The following is a 22,107-nucleotide window of genomic DNA, read 5'->3' as shown; positions in this document are numbered from 1 at the left end:
CTACGAACCTCAGCAGGTTAAATAATACGAAATTCTCTACTAGACACAGCACAGTATAACTGAAACAACACCAAGAAGAAATGCAAGATCTTAGAAGCACTTATAGATAAAAGACAGGTTGTCTACAAAAGAACGAGTATCAGTTTGTCCAGAACTTTGCAACGGCAAAAACAGAACAGAACAGAATAATATAGTCAAAGTGCTAAGATAAAACAGCCATCTATTTATAACTAAATTATTATTTAAGAATATGGGCAAAATAAACATTTTCAGGCAAATAAAAATGAAGAGCATTTACTACTAACAGATCTTTGCTGAAAGAATTACTCAAGAATATACTTCAGAAGAAACTGACCCTATAAAGAAGCAGTGAGATGTCTGATATTAGATAGATTTGAACAGATACTTAATACATAAAAAAGACTAATTAGGGAGTAGAAACGCAGGGTGGGGTGAAGGTATAGGTTGCAATAGTATGTAAGATGGGCAGGGGATGTGCAGAGGTCAGGCATTCAGGCATTTGGGGGAGAAGGCTGGCAACATTGATTTTTTAGACTTTATTAGATCAACTATGCTTATTAAAAGTTATGTAGAGGTAATCACTTAAGATGAGAAATTCTGTGTATAACTTTTCAACCAGTAGAGAACACTATTGAATATAAAAGTGTGGTCAATATAAGACAGAAGTAAGAGAGAAAATAAAGAAGCAAGAAAAGTCCAATTAAGTATGAAACAAGATAACTGAAATAAATTCAAATATAGCAGAATCAGGAGAAAAGTAAAATTAAACCCTCAAAAGTCAGTTGTATTGGATTAGAAAAATCTAACTGCATGCTTTAAAAAGACACAGAACTTAAGGACAAAGAAATGTTGAATGTAAAAGTATAGAAAGTTACTAGCAAAATATTAACCCAAAGAAAGTGATGTGGTTATAATAAGAGTAGACAAGACTGTCTTTGAAGCAAAAAAGAAATATTCGGGGGAAAATGGTCACTAAATAAAGATAAAAAGGAACAATTCACTGGGAAGAGATAATTATAACTTGCAGGCACCTAAAACATAGCATCAAGTTATATGAGGCAACAAATTGATAAAATTTCAGATACATGGGCAATTTCATAGTCACAGGGGGATTTTGGGACACATCTGTTCCAGTAACTGACAGTTTAAGGTGACAAAAAGTTAGTAGGGCTATAGACTTAAGTAACACAATGAGCAAGGTTGATCAGACACCCCTGTGGCAAACGGACATTCTTTCCAAGAACACATGACACATTTACTAAAAAACCACATATTAGGTCACAAAGCATTTCTTGATAAGCAGCAAAGAACCACACAGACCACATTCTTGACCATACTCAACTGCTAGACCAATTCAAACCAAGCCACATATTTGGAATTTTGGAGGAAAAAACCAATTCAAACCAAACCACGTATTTGGAATTTTGGAGGAAAAAAACCCTTTAAATAATTCACGACTATAAAAGTGTCTTAATGGAGAGTCTAAGAACAAATTGTTAATATTATAAGAAAGTTCGGCAAGATTGCTGGCTATACAAAAGTAAATTTTTATTCACTGGCAACAAGCAACTAGAAAAACTTAGTTTAGAAAACTATACATGTGAAAATAGCAACCCCAGATAGAAAGGTACCTAGGAATACATCTACCAAAAGGTGTAGAAAACTTTTATGTATGAAATTTAAAAAATTCCTGAAGACCTAGATAAATGTAAAGATACTCAATATCGATGGATTTGTAGAATCGATTTCTAAAGATGTTAATTTTCTGCAATTTATGAATTGAATGTCTTCTTATTAAAATTAGGTTTTTTTTGAGGTTCACAAGTTGATTCAAATGTGTATAAGGCGGAGCAAAGAACCAAGAACGCCAGGCCAATTTAGAAGAGGTAGGTCAACATATGAGGGCTCACTCACTTCATCACCAGAGTAAGACTTAACTCTAGTGTAACTAAGCAATAAGAAAGCGATATTAGAACAGGAAAAGACAGAGTAGAGTCCAGAAACAGGCCCCCCCACACATGGAAATTTGTATAGAACAGAGATGCTATTTCAAATCAGTGGGGAAATAAGAACTTTAAGCAAGCAGCATTGGAACAACTGCTTATCCACATGGAAGAAATAAGTTAGATCCCTATATCAAACCATATTTAAATGGATTAAAGACCTACATATGAGAAAGCATGACTTTAAAAGTTTTGGAAGAAAATGAAAGAGAATGTTTTTATGATCTCAGGGTAGGAAAAGATTTCTTAACCACAACACCAGAAGCACAAACCATGAATGAAAAAAATCAATAAATTTAGCTACATTAAAATATTTTTAAAAATCCTTTTGTACATTAAAGGGATCATAAAGTGAAAAATACAAAACTGAGACTTGGAGAAGCTCTTTGGCACGCAATGTACCAAGAAAGAATTTGGCCCAGAAGTTATAAACAGCTCCAGTGGAAAAGGCCAAATGATATGAGGACACCCAATGGCCTCAAAACATAAGAAATGATTTTCCACCCTCCTAGTGATCAATGTCATGTAAATTAAACAAAGGGGAACTAACATTTCATATTCATTACATTGGCAAACATGAAAAAGAATCTGATGATGCCAAGCCCTGCTGAGGAGAGTGTAAATGGGCACACATATTTTGGAGAACAAGATGTCAATATTTAATAAAGCAGTGGGATTGCTGGGTCAGAAGATCTGAGCATCCCCAGCTCTGTGCAACATTGTTTATAACACTGAAAAATTGAAAGAAAGCTTAAATGCAGGTATGGGATCTAGCAAGGGACAGATTTTTTTTTTTTTTTTTTGACGTTGGGGGTAGGAGTTTATTAATTAATTAATTTTTTTTTTGCTGTGTTGGGTCTTCGTTTCTGTGTGAGGGTTTTCTCTAGTTGTGGCAAGCAGGGGCCACTCTTCATCGCGGTGCGCGGGCCTCTATCGCTGCCTCTCTTGTCGCGGAGCACAGGCTCCAGACGCGCAGGCTCAGTAGTTGTGGCTCACGGGCCCAGCCGCTCCGCGGCGTGTGGGATCCTCCCAGACCAGGGCTCGAACCCGTGTCCCCTGCATCAGCAGGCAGGTTCTCAACCACTGCGCCACCAGGGAAGCCCGGACAGATGTTTAATTAAGAATGTATCGCATACAAATATGTTTATTTTCTGTACCTGTTTTTGTATCTTTAAAAATTTCTTAATAAAAACATCACTTTTAGTGGGGGTTATGGGAAAGCGCACTGGCACAGAGCTAGTGTGACTGTCAATTGGTACAGCCACCTCCCAGGGCAAATGAAAATGTCATGTGATGCAATTCTTTTTAACCCCTTGAATGGACAAAGGTGGAAAAGTTCCATAACAGCTAGCGTTGCCAAGAGTGTTGGGAGAGAGGCGTGTTCACGCACTGCAGGTGGGAATGTAGTTTGAGGACAGCTCTGTGGAGGTAATTTTGCCAACAGTTAATAAAATCGTAAATTCCCTTTGACCTGGTACAATGTCCTCTAGGTATTTATTCTAAGAAAATACGCCATATTAGAGCAAAGGTTTATCTACACAGAAGTTCATCATAATAATGACAGCGTTGTTTGTAATTTAATAATAGTAAAAGAAATAACTGATGCTAACATTATCTAGACTACTAACCCTAGACTAAACATGTCCAACACTAATAGGTTCTAATTTATGGTACAACTGTAGGCTGGAATATTACGTAGCCATCAAAATGATGCTCTTGAATCTTTTCAATGGTGTGGAAGCTCTTGCAAAATATTAAGCAAATATGAAGTAGATTACAAAACAGCACGTGCCGTATCTATGCACTGAAGCAAAGACACCAGAATGTTACCAGAGGTTACTTCGGGATGGTTAGAGGCAATTTTTATTTTCTTCTGGATTTAAAAAACTCTTTCTCATACATTTTCTGTGTGTGTGTGTGTGTGTGTGTGTGTGTGTGTGTGTGTGTGTGTGTGTGTGTGTGTACCTTCGTTTTAATAGGAGGGGTTCTTCTTTGTTGAAATAATTTAAACAGGCTGGATGATATGGACGGACAACGCTAGAAGGCCGGGGGCCAAGTATGACGGATTTGCCAGGTTCCTTGGGAAACCTAGTCTGATGATCACAGAACCTGGAGAAGGGCGAGTCCTTGGGTTCACTGTGATGTCACCACTGGCAGCTGGGCGATCGGGAGAGCTGCTCCACCTCTCGGAACCTTGTTTCGCTTCCGTGCAAAAGACCTAACAGCCTCGGCTGGCCTGGCTCCCGGCTCTGTTTGGAGGGTCAGCGGGAAGGTGTCCGGCGTGCGCGCGCGGTTTGCCAAGCCGCGGGCGCGGTGCTTTCCTCAGGGATTGCTGTCGCCGCGGCTGGGCGGCGGCAGCACCAGCTGCAGCAGCAGCAGCAGCAGCGACGCGGGCTTGGGGCGCGGGGGCGGGGCCGAGCGCGGGGGCGGGGCCGGGGCAGCGGGGGCGGGGCCGGGCCCCCCCGCGGCTGGCGGAGGCGGGGGAGGCACGCCGCCGCTTCCGCCGCCCGCGGGGATCCCCCGGGACTGCCGCCCGGGGCAGTCCCGGTGCGTGCGGGTACAAGAGGCAGTTCCAGGGCCCCACGCCGGCAGTCCCCAGCGATGTCGCGCGGCCTCCAGCTCCTGCTTCTGAGCTGCGGTAGGGCCCGCGGACGCCCGGCGCCCCCCGCCCGCCTCCCCGGGACACCCCCTCTTCTCGCTTGCTCACGCCGCTCTTTCTCCCTCTTGCAGCCTGCAGCCTGGTGCCCGCGGCGCGGGAGGTGAAGGTGGCCTGTTCGGAGGATGTGGACTTGCCCTGCACTGCCCCCTGGGACCCGCAGGTCCCCTACGCGGTCTTCTGGGCCAAGGTAAGCGCGGCGAGACCGGCGAGTTAGGGTTGGGTGGTTTAATTGCAGACCGGGCAACCACCTTCCTTGGGCTGGCGACCCTGTATGGCTCGGGTTCGGGGGCATCTCCCATAGCTGAACTCGGTACCCGGTCTTCCCACACGCCTCTCCCATCCCGGCTCCAAGCCCAGCCGCATCCAGGTACAGGCCGACTTAGATTTAGTTCCACCGGGGACCTCAATCTTCTTGCCTCTAAAGGTGGCCCTGAGATGAATGATCCAAATAAGACGTTGTGGAGGGCAGAGAACCTCTGATTTGGATTAATTCCAGAGGCCACCTGTGGTTATGGACAGCAGGCCAGGGAGAAAGCAGCTAGTGCAGATTTGGCATTGGACGGGAGGAAGGTCTCCGGATTTCTGATTTCTGGTGTTTTGTGACTGTGGTGCTCATACATTTGGGGAGGCGGGGAGGGGGCACCTTGAGAGGAAGGACTGCCAGAGAGAAGTGATAGGCTTGTTTCTTAGGTGGTAGTTATCTGTCATCCCCGTTCTGGGGTACCCGTGGCCTCCTCCCTCTGGCCGTCCTGAGAGGTCCAGCAAGGAGGGCGTCTGTGATGGTGCCCAGAGGCGTCCCCGCATGTAAGAACAGTGTCACTGTCCCTACTGTAAGAGAATTGAGTCAGACTGAGGCTTTTTTAAGGTTTCCTCTGAACTGGAACCTTTGCAGGTTCTAAGATTGTGGTTCTGGTGGCACTGGAAACCCAAGCAGCCACTGTTTGCTGTCACTGGTTTTTTTTTGCTCCCGGTGCTCCCCGCCTTTAATGAGGTTACTGCCACAGTGGCACCTCTGGCTGAAGCACAATGACTGTGATATCCCAGCCTTACTCTGCGGAGCTCACTGATTTGTCATCTTACCTTGCAGAAAATCTCTGTGTGTTTGTAGCTTTCCACAAAATCCTGGGTTTTCTTCTGCCCACCATAAAAGATGCTGTAAGAACCTGCACAAGTATCTAGCCATCCAACAAGGCAGCACAGGACCGTTAACCTCTTTGTATGTGTGTGTGTGTGTGTGTGTGTGTCTGCTAACCAGATTGTCAGTTCCCTGGGGACAGTGCTGCGCCACTGCTTTTGTGTATCCTGCATGGCACCCAGTGTTTGCCCTGCTAATTTTGAAGGTGCTCAGTGAATTCAGGCTGACCCTTTATGATTATGCACAGTGGAAACGGTGCTGGGGCCTCGGGGTGCTGTATTGTGTATGAAAGTAGGTTTGTTATTATTCCTACTTCATTTCCACCTTATTCACTGTGGGATCAGAGAACACAGCAATTCCAAAATTGTTCCCCTGTAAAAACAATAGTATGTAAATAAAAATATTGTAAAACCAATATTATTTGAGTACTCACCATCTGCCAAGCTCTGAGGTAAATATCTATGTACATCAGCTGTTCCAATCCTTCCAATGGACTTAAGAGATCAATACTGTTACTGTTCCTGCTTTACAGATGAGGAAACTGAGCCTTAGGGAGTGAAATAATCTGTTCACTGTTACACAGCGGGCTAATCGCTGGAGGTGGGATTTGAACCAAGCAGTCTGGCTCCACAGCCTGGGTTCTTAGAGGTCTATCTTGTTATTTCTGTTTTCTCCGTTAATTACTTAAATAAAATGAAAGTGTCTTTGGGCTAGCCAGGCAGGGAGTTGGTTATCTAAAAGGAGGGGAAAAACATGAAACCACTATCCCTTTCAGAGAGCAATTAAAAAGGGAAAACAATATTAATATCCCCAGGGGAGTAATTACAAAGTACTCATGAAACAAGTAGATGAAATTTCAGACTGTAAAGTTCAAACAGTTGTCAAGTTAAATCTTGCACGAGGTCATTTGGAATGATGCAGTAAACCAGAGTGATTAACCTTTGACTTTTCCTTGGATGTCAGCTGATGATGTAACTCTATAATGTATGTGCTTATTTGTTGAACACAGTTCTTGCAAGCTTTAAAGACCCTGAAGGTCTCTCAAAGCTCTGTTAAGAGAAAAAGACAATAGTCTCTTGGCATTCTCTTTTTTTCTGTTGGTCCGTGGAATAGGGTCATTGAAAACTCATACCCTGGTTATTTTTTTTTAAGGAGGAAACTGTGATTGAGTCATGGTGGATAGGAGAGCTATGCTATGCCAGTAAACTAATGAGATACCTTGAAAGTGATATGCTTTATTTTTCAAGTACTTTTGAACAGATCTCAGCGTATTCTGTAGATGTTTGTTATTTTCCAGCCCAGTAATTATACTTTTGCATCGATTGTGCTTGTACAACAAAAATGGTTAGAGTGTTCTGGAAATAAGGCCAGTGGTGAAATGCTGAAATCCTGCATTTTACAGAAGATTATCTTGTCATTTCCTCCCATGACTTTCTTGTAAAATGTTTCAGTGATGCGGAGAGGTAGCTATGAAGTGAGGAATTTAAGCCTGGTGACTACAGCCAGCCTAGCAGGATCATCAGTAGGGTGGTTTGTAAAACCACTTTGCACAGTTGTAGGCTGCATGCTGATTAAGTAAGCAGAAAGTCCCTTGGAGTGTGGGGTTTCACCGCCCGCCAGATTGAATTGCATTCTTGCAATTCTGCGTATCACAATTACGGTTATAACGACTCACAATTTAAAAATCCATTTACCACTCAGTTCTCCGGCACCACAGAGCATCCTGCCACTGTCCAGTTGGCACTGATTACTTATGATTAACAAAAGCACCCACGTAAACCATGTGTTTCTTATCATGAGCCTTTTACCAAAAGGCTCGGAGCAAACGGCGTCCATTTAGTGTTTGCATCATTAGGGTGAGTTGGGAAGGAACAGTGTCCGTTTTATTCTCTCTGTTTCAAAGGTACAATGACAGGGGACTGGGCGGGGGGTGTAATATAGACATGCCCAGGGGTCAAAGGTGAAGCCAAGAGTGGGCAGAGATAGCCCAGTTCCTGTTAGCCCAACTCTTCTTTCCTGTGGACTGATGTCTTCCCAACAGGGATCCAAGAACGAGGCCTCCTCTCATCCCTTCCCGTATTGTACCTTTGAAGGCGGAGTGCATGATTGGGAAGAAATAGAAAAGTTAACGTGGTATATCCATTCAGTTTAGCTCTTAGGATTGTGAATAGACTGTGGTTGTTGAGGGAGGTATTTTGAGCTCTCCTGAGGCAAAGAGACGTTGGTGCATCACTCTCCTACCGAAGTAGAAGAACGTGGCTGTGACCTTGGGTTAGAATCTAGCACAAGAGGGCCATAGCCCAGTCCCATGTCTGCCAGGAGTAAGGGCATCCCTTAAAGAGCTACGTCTGTGCTGCATGCGGAGCGGGTTCACGCTCCCTCTAATGAGGCTGCACTAGGTCTGTAACGGGAGGATGACACTGGATGAATGGAGTGTCCGGCGTGGTTGAAGTTCGCCACTGCTCGTAACGAGTGGTTACTTACGAGGGTAACGTCGCACCGTCTCGTGTTGTGCTGGGAGCCCCAGCACCCTAGGCTGAGGCATAATGAAAGAGGATATATAGTGTCATCTCTGAGTGACACCACGGGGGTAAGGACAGAGATGCGTCACAAGACCAGTGCCCTTTCTAGATGATTTCCAGAGGAAGGGAGAAAGGGGAAGTGAGACCGTGATTTCAGAGAGTAGATCAGACTTGAACTTTACAATATTTAGGAGACATGCAGCTGTGGCAGGTCATGGGCTCTCCTGGGGACTAAAGGAGAGCAGATTCATGGGCTCGCATGAAGCTACTTAGAAAGTTCCAGGACAGTCGCTACACGGATATTGCTTGTCCTTGATTTGTTATGAGCTGTCCTCCATCTACGTTGCTGATCTCCTATTCAGTGGAGTCCTGTTTTTTGTCTCCAGCATCTTGTGTGATAAGGAGCCCCAAAGCGAGGAAGTGCTAAGGAGGAGCCTTCGGAGGGGCCAGGGTTGATGAATGGCCCGGGCAGATGGCATCTGTACAGCCACCAACCCTGATGGACCCACGAAGGAGACAGTGCATGCCGCTCACCGCACTCACCTGATTCTAGAGTGACGTGTGTTTTAAGATAGATTTGAGATGTTTTAGGAGCAAAAGGAAACATTTCTACATTAAATACAGAAGCGCCGAAACATTGAAATGTGAAAACAATGCCTGTGTGAGCATCAAAGAAAAATCATACCATCCCTGTTGGCACCTACACTACTCGACCTGATTGAATAACCTTTAGGTCAGACTATGAAAGGCAAAAAGTGAATTTTCAGATGTCTCCCATATTTACATTTTCCTCAGTTCGTAAATATTTCTATGTCCCAAATGTGTGCCAAGCCCTGCGCCTGGCAATAGCCATCCTAAGACCGGGGTGGACCTTTTGCCAGAGGACTGTCAAAGGCATGGACACAGGAATCCACACGCACTTTGGGGGAGTGAGGGGAAACTAATGATCTGGAAGGGAGAATCATACCACAGAGGACTGAGAGGTAATGCCAGCAAGCAGGCTGGGAACAGACTGTGAACACCCCCGAATGCTGAATTATAAGGGCTTGAACTTGGTCCTTCCGGCAGCAAGGAGCCTTTGAAAGTTTTTAAGCAAAGAGATAACATCGTGAAAACTATGTCAGAGGAAAAGCATATTTCTTGTGGTGGAAGACAGACTGTAATTCATCCCAGAAGATGAATCTCAGAGGGAAGCTTTAGTCTTTCACTGCAGTGAAACTGCCATCAGGTTAACTCAGGCTGCAGCACATCCCTGGGGGTTACCTCCCCTTCTCTCTTGGTCACCAGTCCTGTTGTCTACATGGTCCTAGGGAGGAGAGGGCCAGGCTCTAGAAGAAGTCCCAACCAGAGGAGGAGGATGGAGCACTGAGATTTTGGACAATGAAGAGACACAGCAAAGTTGCTAAGAATCTTTCAGCTTGGAAGAGGGTAGGGAGGAAACAGGCAGCTGAGAAAAAACTGCAAACACTTGTTTTCCATAAATAAAACGGGGAACCCGAGTCCCATGAGGACTGATTATGTTAGTTCTGTACTTGGTTATGTCACTACACAAAGAAGAGGAAGTTAGAAGAAGGTCTTAGTGACATCAGGGAAGGTTTTATGAAGGGCAGGACTAAGAAGAGATATATTACCTAAAAAGAGGCTTCCTCCATCTGAAACTGTTTCCATAAGTCCTTCCTGGCTACTCTTGGGATAACCTCAAATTTTCTACCAACAGTGCTAGCTCCAACCAGAGCTGAACTAAAGTACTTCCCTAAGACTCTTTACACCTGAAGCATATTTTTAATTTTTGTTTTTGCCCTGGGGTATACTTGGGTAAAATTTCTGTGTGTGTCATGTAGCTCTGGTATAGAAGTAAGAGCCCAAGGCTTGTGAATATCACTTGATATTTTTGTGGAGCACCAGCTAGTCTCTACCGCACGTTCTTGTCCCAATTGTCCAAGAGAAGATAGATTCCAGAAGAACTGGTAGTTGTCTAGGATTATTGGTCCAGATGGGGAAAACCTATGGGAATAGATAGATGCTCATTGCCATAGGCAATTCATGTTCACCTAGGACCTGACTCACTGGGTCAGTTCTGGAGAACAAAGGACCTGAGTCCAGTCAGACCCTGGTGTCTCTTTCACCGAGCAGTGGGAGGCATGTGAGCCTGAGTGACAAAGCAGGACTGGCCTTGAGGTTGGAACCACGTGGAGATAGCCCCGCATGTGCCACATTTATTTCTGGGGTGGGGCAAGGTGCTGCTATCAATTAGGAGTCTTTCTGTTGTGAAGGCTTGTAATCCAATCAAAACTAGCTTAAAGAAAAGGGAATATATTGGCTCATGTGGTTGAAATAAATAATTTTTAAAAATCAAAATATGGTTCCTACTTCAGTTATGCCTGATGTTGTGGGTTAAATAGTGTCCCACAAAAAAGTTATGTCTCGGTCCTAATCCCTGGTATTTGTGGGTGCAACCTTATTTGGAAATAGGACCTTTGCAGATGTAACCAGTTAAAGTGAGGTCATACTTGATTAGGGTGGCCCTGAATCCAGTGACGGGTGTCCTTATAAGAAAACAGAAACACAGAGACAGATGCACAGGGAGAACACCACGTAAAGGTGAAGGCAGAGACTGAAGTGATGTGTCTGCAGGCCAAGGAATGCCAGCCTCCAGCAACACCAGAAGCCAGGAGCAAGGCGTGAAACAGATTCTCCCCTAGAGCGAGCACGGCCCTGCCAGCACCTTGATATTGGACCTTTGGCCTCCAGAACTGTAAGAGAATACATTTCTGTTGTCTTAAGCCGCTCAGTTTGCGGAAGGCTAAATTTGGAGGTTCGTGAATATCCTCAGGGCTCGGTGATGTTCTATCTCTCAACTTTTCCTTCCTTTGTGTTGGTTTTATTATCAGCCTCCACGTGGCAGTGAGATAGTAGCCGGTAACTGCAGACTTGTCTGTCCTCCCGAGATCAAGTGCAAAGCAAAAGACTGTGTCTCTTGCATCTCAACAATGTCAGATTATACTTAAGTGGCTTTGATTGGGTCATGGATCCATCAGAACCATTCCCTCTGGTCACCGAGGTCAGGCCAGAGTCCAATGTGCCTTTTCTAGAACCAGATGTAGTGTCCTCCGAAGGACGTGAACTCAGAGCCCGTAAGGATGCCCCTCCTGGTCCAGCAGGACCCACAAGAAACTAATGGAAGAAGGACGATTGGCATGAACAGTGAGTGGCCTAACGTTGCCTTCAAAGCCCAGCTCCAAAGGGTATTTTCCACATTATGATGGTGCCTTAGAAATTCAGAATGTTGTGGCCATTTTGGAGACCTTGTGGGCAGAAAAACTTTCTCCCTAGAGCAGAGATTGGGACTTCTAGAACAGCTTTGCCAGAGGAGATTGGAAGTATCAGCTGGAAGAAATGACTGAATGGGTGGGCAGAGTAGAAAGCTACTGGATACAACAACAATCCCTGTTACCAACATTACGGATTATGAAGCACTATTATGTGTTTTCTCACTTGATTCTTAAAATAACCCCATGAGGGAAGTAAGGTAGTTACAGACGAGGAAATCCAAGTCAGAGGTAAAGTGACCCAGTTACCTGATGCTTGACTTCAGGTCTTCTGATTCCAGAGCTAGTGCCCTTGTGTCTTCCTCATTGTTTCTAAAATTCACTCATTCATTAAATAAATACTTTTTGAATATTTCCTATGTACAGGGAACTGTTTAGAACTTAGCTGTGAAAAAAAAAAGTGGTAACATTTTTAGCGCTTTCTGTGTGATTGACACTATGCTACAGTACCCACCTACCTCATCACAGGTATATTCACACCAACTTTGGGAGGTGTAGTTACCCTCCCCCATCTCAGGGGAGCAAATGAAGCCTGAGAGCTCTGGGCTCTTCGCCAAGAGCAGAGCTAGCCATGGTGGGGCTGGGGTTTGTTTCCACGTCTGTCCAACACCAAGGCCTGTGCTCTTAATTACATTGCCTCTGCCATACTCATAACTCTGTTAACAGCCATAAATCCAACTCTGTCTGTTAGACCCAGTAAATTTCAAAGTGGAAAATCATTTTTCCAATAAAACTACAGTTAGAAAAATACGATGTTAATGCTCATACATTCTACCCCCATTATGACATCAACCTCTGAGCCAAACTATTTTGCATGTTATAAAGAACTGTTTTTATGATGAATGGGTATTATATTGGCACTTTAATTGAGCTGGAAACCAAGGTACATGAATGTTAGTGCATGGGAAATGCAATAAAAAAAAGCTGTTCGATGTGATTGGACTATATCAGATTAATTTAATACCACCTTTAAATACTAACATCCATTCCTTTAAATATGTTTAATTGTTGGATTAAATATTTATATGCATATATATATATATATATATACACACATTTTTCTCCTCAAAAAAATCTCTTCCCTTTTCTTTTACTTTCCTATCACATTCTTAACAGATCTCATGCATGATAAATTTGGATTTCAAGACTGTGGAATCAAAATTCTTTGCAATAGGAATGGAGCTGTTGTCCTCCTATATCCAAAGATGGTAATCTAGGAAGTTAGCATATATTTAGATAAAATTATGTAAACTTCTAAAAAAATCCCTTTTCACAATAGGGATTTGACTGAAATATTGGTTCAATTTCAGCCATATTTAGATATTTATTTGATTTATTTCTAGTTCAAATTTATCCACCATTAAAAAAAACAATTCACATGCATTTAAAATTACTACTTGTATTTGCTTGGTTTAGTATTCGGCAAATTAAAGAGAATTTATTTTAATTTAGGGCTTGTGGTTTCCTTAAGGTCAGATCTCCATCTTAGAGAAGGAATATGGTATTTAAATTATTTAGTCAAATTGGAGGCCTTGAGACAAAAGTCCATAGGCTTTCTGAAAATGAGATGTCGTATATTTTGCCTTTTCTAATTCAATCAGAAAGATAAAATGTGTCAGCATAAGAGTTAACGCAGGGAATGTGGATTTTAAAAACATAATTTGGATGAGTGTTTTGAGGAATTAATTTGCCCACAGCGTGCTGTGGTGTAGCTCTCTGCAATGTGAGAGTCGCAAAGTGTGCGTTAAATAGTTCCTGTCAGTTACCCTCGGCTGTGAATGAATCTGAGAGTTCCTTTTGTTATAAATGACTATTTCCTAGAACGCTTTTGCAGAGACGCAATGAAACGCTTTTAGAATGTTGAGAGTCATTCTTGCCCGTGGTTGATTCTGAGCCAGCTCAAATGTTTATAAGAATTCATGAAACCAAGCGAAGTTGAGGATGGCCCATTTGCTGTTATTCCATGTTCCTCCCCCTGAAATTCCTTCGGTTCTTGAACAGTGCTGCTCGGGCCACGGCTCACTCACCCGATGCTGCAGGGTGATGGCTGCTTGACCACAGTGCTGAAGACGATGATTTGAACTTTTGCATAAAGTCTCTTGGTACTGCTAGCGCTCCACTCGCATCTTGAGCATGGGACGTTAACATGGAAACTACAGCTATTTTTGCGGCTGTGGGCAGAAGGAAGGGGGAATAGGCTATGTACATACCTGCAGCTTGAAGCTAGAAGGAAGGTTCTGAACTATTTCCATGGGCACTGTGGGAAGTTACAGAAGGTTCCTTTTGTTACAGGTAGTTATCAGTCCCGGAGAGCTGTTTATCACTTTGGCAAGAGGTCCCAGGTTAAGCCAGGACTTCTCTCAGTTCTCTGGGTCTTTCAGGAAGACCCAGGAAGGGGCCGTTGGAAGATGACCCCGTGAGAGTTGAGATATTTTGCCACGATCCCACTGACGGCTGTGGTGGTTCAGTAAATCAGACTTCTGCAGGCTGCTTTGGGGTTCTTCGTTTCGACTTTCCCCTATCTCTTACTTTCATTCTCATGATTTCACCCTGCCTTGGCTTTGCCATTGTAAAATAACCTCTCTGGAGGTTTTGTCAGAGACCCGTGGAAATCTGACCATCACATAAACTACTTTTTGTTGTTACTGCTGATTTGTAAAATGAATTCTCTCCTGCAAATAGGCAGAAAGCCACTGCCAGTCAGCTCTGATCACCGCCATGTACTTGCTTCAGCAGTTCCCAGCAGCCAGCGTGAAAAAGGGGCCATCTTTGTAAATAAAGCACAATAGTTTATATTTCCACCAGCTCCAGAGGGGTTCTCAGTTTTTTGTTTTTGTGTTATTTATTTATTTTTTTTGATCTTGACTTTCAGATAGGTCTTTTTGAGTTGAGGGAGGGGTCACTGGATAGGAGAGAAGACCGCCCTAAGGAGAAAATCTGAGGTAGAAAATCTCAAAATGATTGTTGCAGCCAAGTTTCCATCTTTTCGGATGCAGGGATTTCTACAAAACTCAATTCCAGTGAAATCTATTGGAAAGAAATCTGAGTTGAACACATTTGGAGGTTAATTTAGAAAAGAAAAGCAGATTGAGACAGCATCGTGGGGACTGCAGAGATAAGCTGAGTTAATTAGTTCAAACTGGCCTTGGGGGGTGAGGTGGGGGAGGGAGTTTTGGAAGCGGTTGGCCCGGGATGGTCCTGGGCACCTGACCCATCAAAAGCTCTGGTCAGAGGGAGCACTTCTGCCAGGCAGCAGAGGAGGGGAGAGGTGCAGGCACATGATAAGGCTGCAATTTTTGGTTTAATCAGACTTGAAAAGGGGAAAACTGGTCTAACTCAGACGTGTTCTAAAATCAGTTGGATGCCTAAGGTTCCTTGACCACACCTCCTTTTTTTGTTTCCTTGTTTCCTCGCTCTGTTTTTGAACACCTAAATGCCCCAGTCTTGATTATTTTGGAAGGAACCTTTCAGCACAAGGACTGTCAGGAGATGGGATTTACCTTCGTAGACCTCGCCTGAGAAAAGCTATTAGTCTCAGCCCAGTGCTAGGAGTGAATGAAGCAGGGTTTCTTGCAGGAGCGATAAATCAGCCACCAGATGTCTCTGCAGGCCACTCCACAGGAATGCCAATAGGAGCCCGAGCCGTGGAAGCTGGAATCTGAGCTTTCCGTGCACCTCAAGGTGCATTCCCTGACTTAATAAATGAAGCAGAAACCAAGGAGGGTGTGTGTGTGTATGTGCATGTATGTCTTCTGTCCTGGGCTGCCTCTGCCGCACTGGGTGTTCCCCCCATTCCTTGGTTATTTATTTCCCTGTGCCGATTGCCTTTTGAAAAGTAGGAGAGGAGTTGTAGGGTGCCCCCAGTACAGGAGATTAAACAGCGGCAGGTGCAGGCAAAGACAGCAGCAGTGTCTGACTGCGGTGTCTGTTCCTAAGGGGGCCCTCTGGTGCGGCCACTGTGCTGGGGACAGGGAAGGAATGCCACTGAATCCCAGGCTCCCTGTTGTTCCCCAGCCACCCAGCAAAGGGCTCGGGGCTGCCCTTGCACACTGGAAACGGTGATTGGCTTTACTGTTTATGTAAATGAGTTTTAGAAGCTTTAAAACATTTCAGTGGAGGATCAACGAGCAAGTTAACTAGACAAATTAAAAATATATCTGGGGAAAAAGGGAATTGATGGTGAACGTGATGTGTGCTTAATCGCGGAAGTAGGAGATGATGGAAAGACCCCACCAGTTTAATTGCAAAGACTGTTCAGGGAAAGAAAACCAGCCAGGTTAGTTTGGCTAAATTTGGCATCTACCCCAGTTGGGCTGGTCCATCCTGGGTACAGTGATTTAAGCCGTAATTGCCCTTCCATGTATATCTTGATATTACTACCAACTGACCTGACACATAAAATCTCCACGTGGCGCTGTTGTCAGCTGTCTTCCTGCGTTAGCAGAGGCGTGAGCGTGGTACGTCCTGCAGCGTCACAGATGACCCCACAGGTACACAGTCTCTGAAGAACAGGGTGTCTTCATGAGAGGCATTGCTCATCTGCATCTCTCTGTTTTCTGTTGAGTTGTTTGGCAATGACCTTAACAGATTTAGAAACGTTTCCAAATAAAAGCCTGGGCTACAAAAATAAGAATCAGTCAGTGGGTGAGTTGGTATCTGAAGAAAACAAGAGAACATTGAATAGAGGACAACCGGCAAGAGAGTGTGATTCAGTGTGATTCACACGCTTCATCACATAATCATCAGTGACACGTGGTTATCATCAACAGGAACGCTCTCTCCTTCGTGTAGGGATACAGAGCATCATAAAAGGCAGTCCTGATCTTACTCTAAAAAAGATGGAGCCCTAAAGAATTCTCCTAGATTCTCTCCTCCTCCCCCAGACATCACACACACACACAGTATCTTGTTTTAAAACAATTAGCTGAGGATGGATTTTATGAAAACAAGAGGTAGAACCTTGATGTGGAGGCCCCGTGCTTGTAGGTTCTGGCAGTAGAGCATGATGTGGTTTGATTCTTGTTTTTTAAATTTATTCTATTGAAGTATAGTTGATTTACAATGTTGTGTTAATTTCTACTGTACAACAAAAGTGATTCAGTTATACATATATATATATTCTTTTTCATATTTTTTCCATTCTGGTTTATCAACAGGATATTAAATATAGTTCCCTGCTCTATATAGTAGGACCTTGTTGTTTATCCATCCTATATATACTAGTTTGCATCTGCTCATCACGAACTCCCAGTCCATCCCTCACCCACCCACCTCCCCCTTGGGAACCACAAGTCTGTTATCTATGTCTCTGAGTCTGTATATGATTCTTTCGTAACAGCTCACAAATGGCAGTGCAGAGACGATGGAGGTGCCCCAGGAAGACCTGCAGTACTATCAACAGAGGGCCTCTTCCGAGGCCCCCAGGGAAAGGCTGTATTCCCTGAGGATCCAAAACACTACCAGCTGCAACTCGGGGACCTACAGGTGCACTCTGGTGGATCCAGAAGGGCAGAGAAACCTAAGTGGCACCACGATCTTGAAAGTGACAGGTGAGGTGATCTGCGGCACCTGTTTTCTTCTTACAGTATGCAGGGCACTTTCTGTGGGTCCTGAACTTGATCCCCTCAATCCGAGTTTACCCTGGAATTCAGAAGCTTTGGATAATATCTGTGGCTGAAAGCTAAATTCTACTGCAAGGATGTCATAACTTTCTCTACTTTCTTTTTACTTTCTTTTTAATAAGGGCAGATCTACCCCAGTCTGACTGGGGTGGATGCCAAATGTAGTCAGACAACTAAATCAAACAACTCTTACTCATGTAAGAGTCCTTCGGAGCCAATAGGAAGTTTCCAAGTCTAATTTTTGGAAGCCAGAGAAACTGGGTAGTCTCCCGAATATATCAGATAACTGTGTAATATTCTGCTCACTGGGGGCTTTCTAACCTGGCCAAGGGAGCTGCTTCCTGTTTCCACCTTTTTCACATGACAACAGCATTTCTCTCCCACTTTACAGCAATTGAATGTCCCAATACCTCAACTCAAGCCAAAGAAAAAGGGTACAGCAAGAAAATAGCGTTCCCGTGACAGAAGGCACATTTTTGCTCTATGCAGTAAGGCCAGGAATCAAGTATAAAGACAAGGATTATCTCCTTGGACTTTTTTCCATAACTTTTCTTTATGGAGCTTAAAATACGCCTTGCATTTGACTTTGGCCCAACTCTTGTTAGTGACTGAGCCTTGAAATGACAAACATGTTGTTACAGAGGCCCTGACTTTGTACAATGGCTACTTTCTCCTTCCACGGAGAAGCGGAAAGGAATCTGACTCAAGATAATATTCCCGCACTCACAAGAATGCAATCACTGCTTAGGGGTCAGCGTTTGGATTTGGTTCACTGTCACACACACACACACACACACACACACACACACACACACACACACACCAGCGTTTGGATTTGGTTCACTGTCTCTCTCTCACACACACACACACACACACACACACACACACACCAGCGTTTGGATTTGGTTCACTGTCTCTCTCACACACACACACACACACACACACACACACACACACACACACCACACCTATACCCTTCTCAATCTCTAGCCCTTTACGCTGCTTCGTTTGTCTTCATGGCATTTACTGTACCTGCCGTGGTACGCTCCCTCAGTGAGAATTATTCACATGAATGAGAAATGTGAGCAGCCTGGCAGGAAGCAGAGAGGGCAGGCGCGTCCTGCGGGGAGCAGAGAGGAAAGGAATAGAGAAAAGCTGGCTTGCTTTCCTGTCCTCCGCGAAGGCAGTGCTGCCTACAAGTTGAGTGGTCAGACTAGAGCCACTGGATCTGGTTCAAATATTAGCTCAGCGGCTCATTAGCATCTTACCTTGGGGAAACCTCTGAGCCTCGGTTTTCTCATCTCTAAAATGGGGATAATATAATATTGATATTATCTACAAAACAGGCTTGTGGTGAAGGTTGAATGAGATACTGCGCTGAAATGCTCAGTCTGGTGCCTGGGCTGGGGGTACTGCATGCTCGATAAATGTTAGAACCATCAGTGGCTCTTAGCCCTTCTCTTCTGGGGTCACAGACCTCTGTGAGAATCCATCCCCAGACCATTGCACAAAGTCTTGAATCCAGTTTCAGGGGTCGACAGCTGTCCGGAGGCCCATCCATGGCCCTGAGGGCGGAAGCCCTCACTCCGTCTTCTCCTGCCCCAGTCCTCAAGCCAGCTCCCTGAGCAACCTTGCTGCACATTGGATGTCGTGCTTGAGCGGGGAGAAGCTGTCCCCGCCTTGTCCCCTCCTGGGCTGAAGGCCTCCCTCCTCCTTCACTTGCCCCCTTCCCGGGGCTGAGGCCACAGCCTTTAGCAGCCCCCAGGGAGCTGTTCTGTAGCCCCCGCCTTGGCCGTCAGCCTTGGTGGAGGGGCTTTAACAGGCCTACAGAGACGACTTGTTCTGTAATAACAGGGCAGCTCTGCCACCTGCCTTAATCCCTCAGCCTCTCTGAGCCTCGGCTCCTTCTTCTGTAAACTGGGGTACTCAGACCTGCCCCTGAAGGTTCAGCGAGATGCTGGACATCAGCCCCTTTGCATGGAGCCAGGCACAGGGTGAGTGTGAGCGCCAGCTGCGGTCACCACCGTCATTACCGATGTCCTTCCCACGGTACAGATGTGAGGGTAAGAAAGGGAGACCAGTAGGACTTTAAAAAGCCAGAACAAAACATTCTTAGCTTTTTCATCCTGGTAGAAGAGCCCCGTTCAATGGCTTCATATTTTACGTATTTCTTTTTAAAGGATGCTCTAAGGGACGCAAAGAAGAGACTTTTAAGAAATACAGAGCTGAGGTTGTCCTGCTGTTAGCTCTGGTCACTTTCTACGTGACACTCATCATTTTCACTTGCGTAAGTATCTTTCTTAAACATCTCTCATTATTAAAAGATCACCTGGTTTACCAATCGAATGCGTTTTGTAGACAGTGTGAGTCATTTCATAATGGCAAGGGACCTATTCACAGAACCCTGGCCTTACAGAGGCCCCCAGACTGTGAGAATCTCTCTGGGAAGCTCCCAGCTTGTTTTCCATCTGGTGGCTCCACACAGAGCCTTGTGAAGGGAAAATGAAGTAAGATAGTGGTGGAAGTTTGTGAAATGCCAAAGGATCCTCCTAAAGCACCAGCAGGCCTTGTAGATATGGTGGAAGAAAGTTGGACCCTGCCCATCCACCATCCGGGCGAGGTGCTGTTCTTCCTGTAGGCAAGTGAGCAAGCCCGGCCACCCTGGTGATGGATCCATCTCCTTGCTTGGCCCTTGAACTCTTTTCTCTTAGAGATTCCCTCTTATCATTTTGGTACTTCCACCACCCCCCCCTTTTTTTTTTTTTTTTGGTACCTCTGGTTGCTATTTTAGATATCACTTTTTAAGAATTAATCCTGAGAAGCCAGAGGTACACAAGGTGTGGCCTGGGGTAGAGGACTGCTGGCCAGTACTTGGGCGTCCTTGACATGCCCTTGACCTATTGGTTGCAGACTCCAGCCTAGACTCCTCCCTGCCCCCCAAGCCTCTTTGTGTGTGGCTGGTCACCTGGGTTGACAGTGGTCGTAGGGGAGCGGGGCCGGCTCTGGGCCTGACCCACTAGGAAGTGATCTGTCCCATATGTCTCAGCGTATCAGGAGGTGCTGGCTATTTGGGGACCAGGACATCGGTCACCCAGGAGCTATTCCAGCGCTGGTTCTTGTCACTCACTGGCCCCTTCTGTTCACTTGCTTGACTCTGGCCGAACACTCATCTCTCTGGTTTCTATTTTAAACATCAGTCCATCAGAAGACTCCACTGAGTGCCTACTGTGTATAAGGCATCATGCTAGGCACTGGAGGGCATGTAAAAAGGCCTAAGAACTATGTCCTTCCCCCAGGGAACTTACAGCTTGGTCTTTAGAGTTATTTGCATATAAGAAGCTAATTAGCAGTACCTGGTGGTTAATTCTAAAAATGAGTGATTCTAGTTTTTTGTTGGCAAATGCCTGTTTCTTTGGGGACTGATTTTCCATGCAGGAGATCCTAGTGTTAGGGTCTGGAAATGGCCCCAGTCTGTAACTCCTGGTTGAGGTTTGGAGATACCAGCGAAATAGCACAAGCCCACTGTAGAGTGAGTGACGTAGCCCGCATCACGAGGGCTCCCACATGAGCTGTCCAGTCACCTCCTAGTGAATGGATTTTAAATCCCGGTGACAGCTGAAGCATTTTTCCAATTATTCACTTCTCAGCATATCTCTTTGATTTTATTTTTCAGAAGTTTGCACGACAGCAGAGTATTTTTCCAGACTTTCTTAAACCTGCCACGGAACATGCTTTTCTCCCAGTTACCTCCCCAAATAAGCATTTGGAGCCAGTGACTCTTCACAAGACAGAACTGGTGTGAGCAAGGTTTCTGCAGATTGTTTTTCCAAGGTTGAAGGCTCCGTGGTGTGCGTCCACATCACACTGAACAGGGGAAGCCTGAGCCCCACACTGAAGACACCATCCTTCCTGTGAAGCCCGTCACTTGACTGAACCATCCAAAAGTGGATCCCACCCCACGTTTTGTGAGCAGGGCCTTGAAAACTGTGACATGACCACAAAGCACGGGGCCGCCTACAGGGTGCTTTCCAGTGCTGCTTCTTTATGACCTTCTTAGCGTTTTATTCAGCTATCTGGTCAACCTCTTGGACAGGTTTTTTTTGTTTTTTTTTTGTTTGTTTGTTTGTTTTTTTCAGTCTTAGAAAAGCTATGGTGAGATGCAGTTGGAAAAGGACCTTGGGATACATGAATGCCTGGAGTTGGCCCTGTGTAGACCCTTGAGGGCAGCTGTCCTCTTCCACATCTGGAAAACATCTCTGAATTTGCTGTGTTTTCTTGTCTAAGCCCAGATGTTTTATGTCTGGGAGAAAGTGACAGGCTAAGCTGAGAGACAGAGGGAAATATTTAGCAAATAGTTTCCCGGCATGAAGGCCCTGCTATTACCAAGGAGCATGATGTGTATGCGGAAATAACAGGTCGATGAACTGTCCCCAGCAGGGCCTTTTTATCTGGGAAAGGCATCCATAAGGAAGCAACAGAGAAGAATGTCACAATTATTTTTATATCTGTGTATACTTGTCAAAGAAGGATTTGTGCTTCCTCTCCTCTTGAAATCTGTATCTTCAGTTAGATATCGTTGTTAACTGACAAGCACCCTGTATATGGAGGGTGAGAAGAAGTCGGAAACTGTGACAATAGGAGGGAGAGCTATTTAGGGACCTGATGAAAATGCTGGACCAATTGTGCAAACTGGACGCTGGCCCCAGTTGTCCCACTACTTAGCTGTCTGATCTTGGACAAGATCCTTATGGTTTCTACTTTCTCAGTTGTAAACCGAAAGGTTGATGTATGAGTTGATTGAAAAAAACGTATGTGAA

The 22,107-nt window shown here is 44.9% G+C and overlaps 1 protein-coding gene across 1 annotated transcript; it reads left to right on the top strand.

Moving 5' to 3' along the window:
* Positions 1–4,625: 4,625 nt before the first annotated feature.
* Positions 4,626–21,092, top strand: CD83 (CD83 molecule; the record flags this gene model as incomplete). The annotated part of the gene is made up of 5 exons (XM_079714021.1): positions 4,626–4,662; positions 4,755–4,870; positions 17,008–17,218; positions 19,471–19,577; positions 20,964–21,092. 5 exons carry the CDS (start codon positions 4,626–4,628, stop codon positions 21,090–21,092), a joined length of 600 nt encoding a protein of 199 aa, XP_079570147.1.
* Positions 21,093–22,107: the final 1,015 nt, after the last annotated feature.

The sequence above is a fragment of the Hyperoodon ampullatus genome (assembly GCF_949752795.1).
Source record: "Hyperoodon ampullatus genome assembly, chromosome: 10".
Classification (NCBI taxonomy): domain Eukaryota; kingdom Metazoa; phylum Chordata; class Mammalia; order Artiodactyla; family Ziphiidae; genus Hyperoodon; species Hyperoodon ampullatus.
The sequence above is the reverse complement of the archived record's forward strand: the minus strand, read 5'-3'. Positions and strand labels throughout refer to the sequence as shown.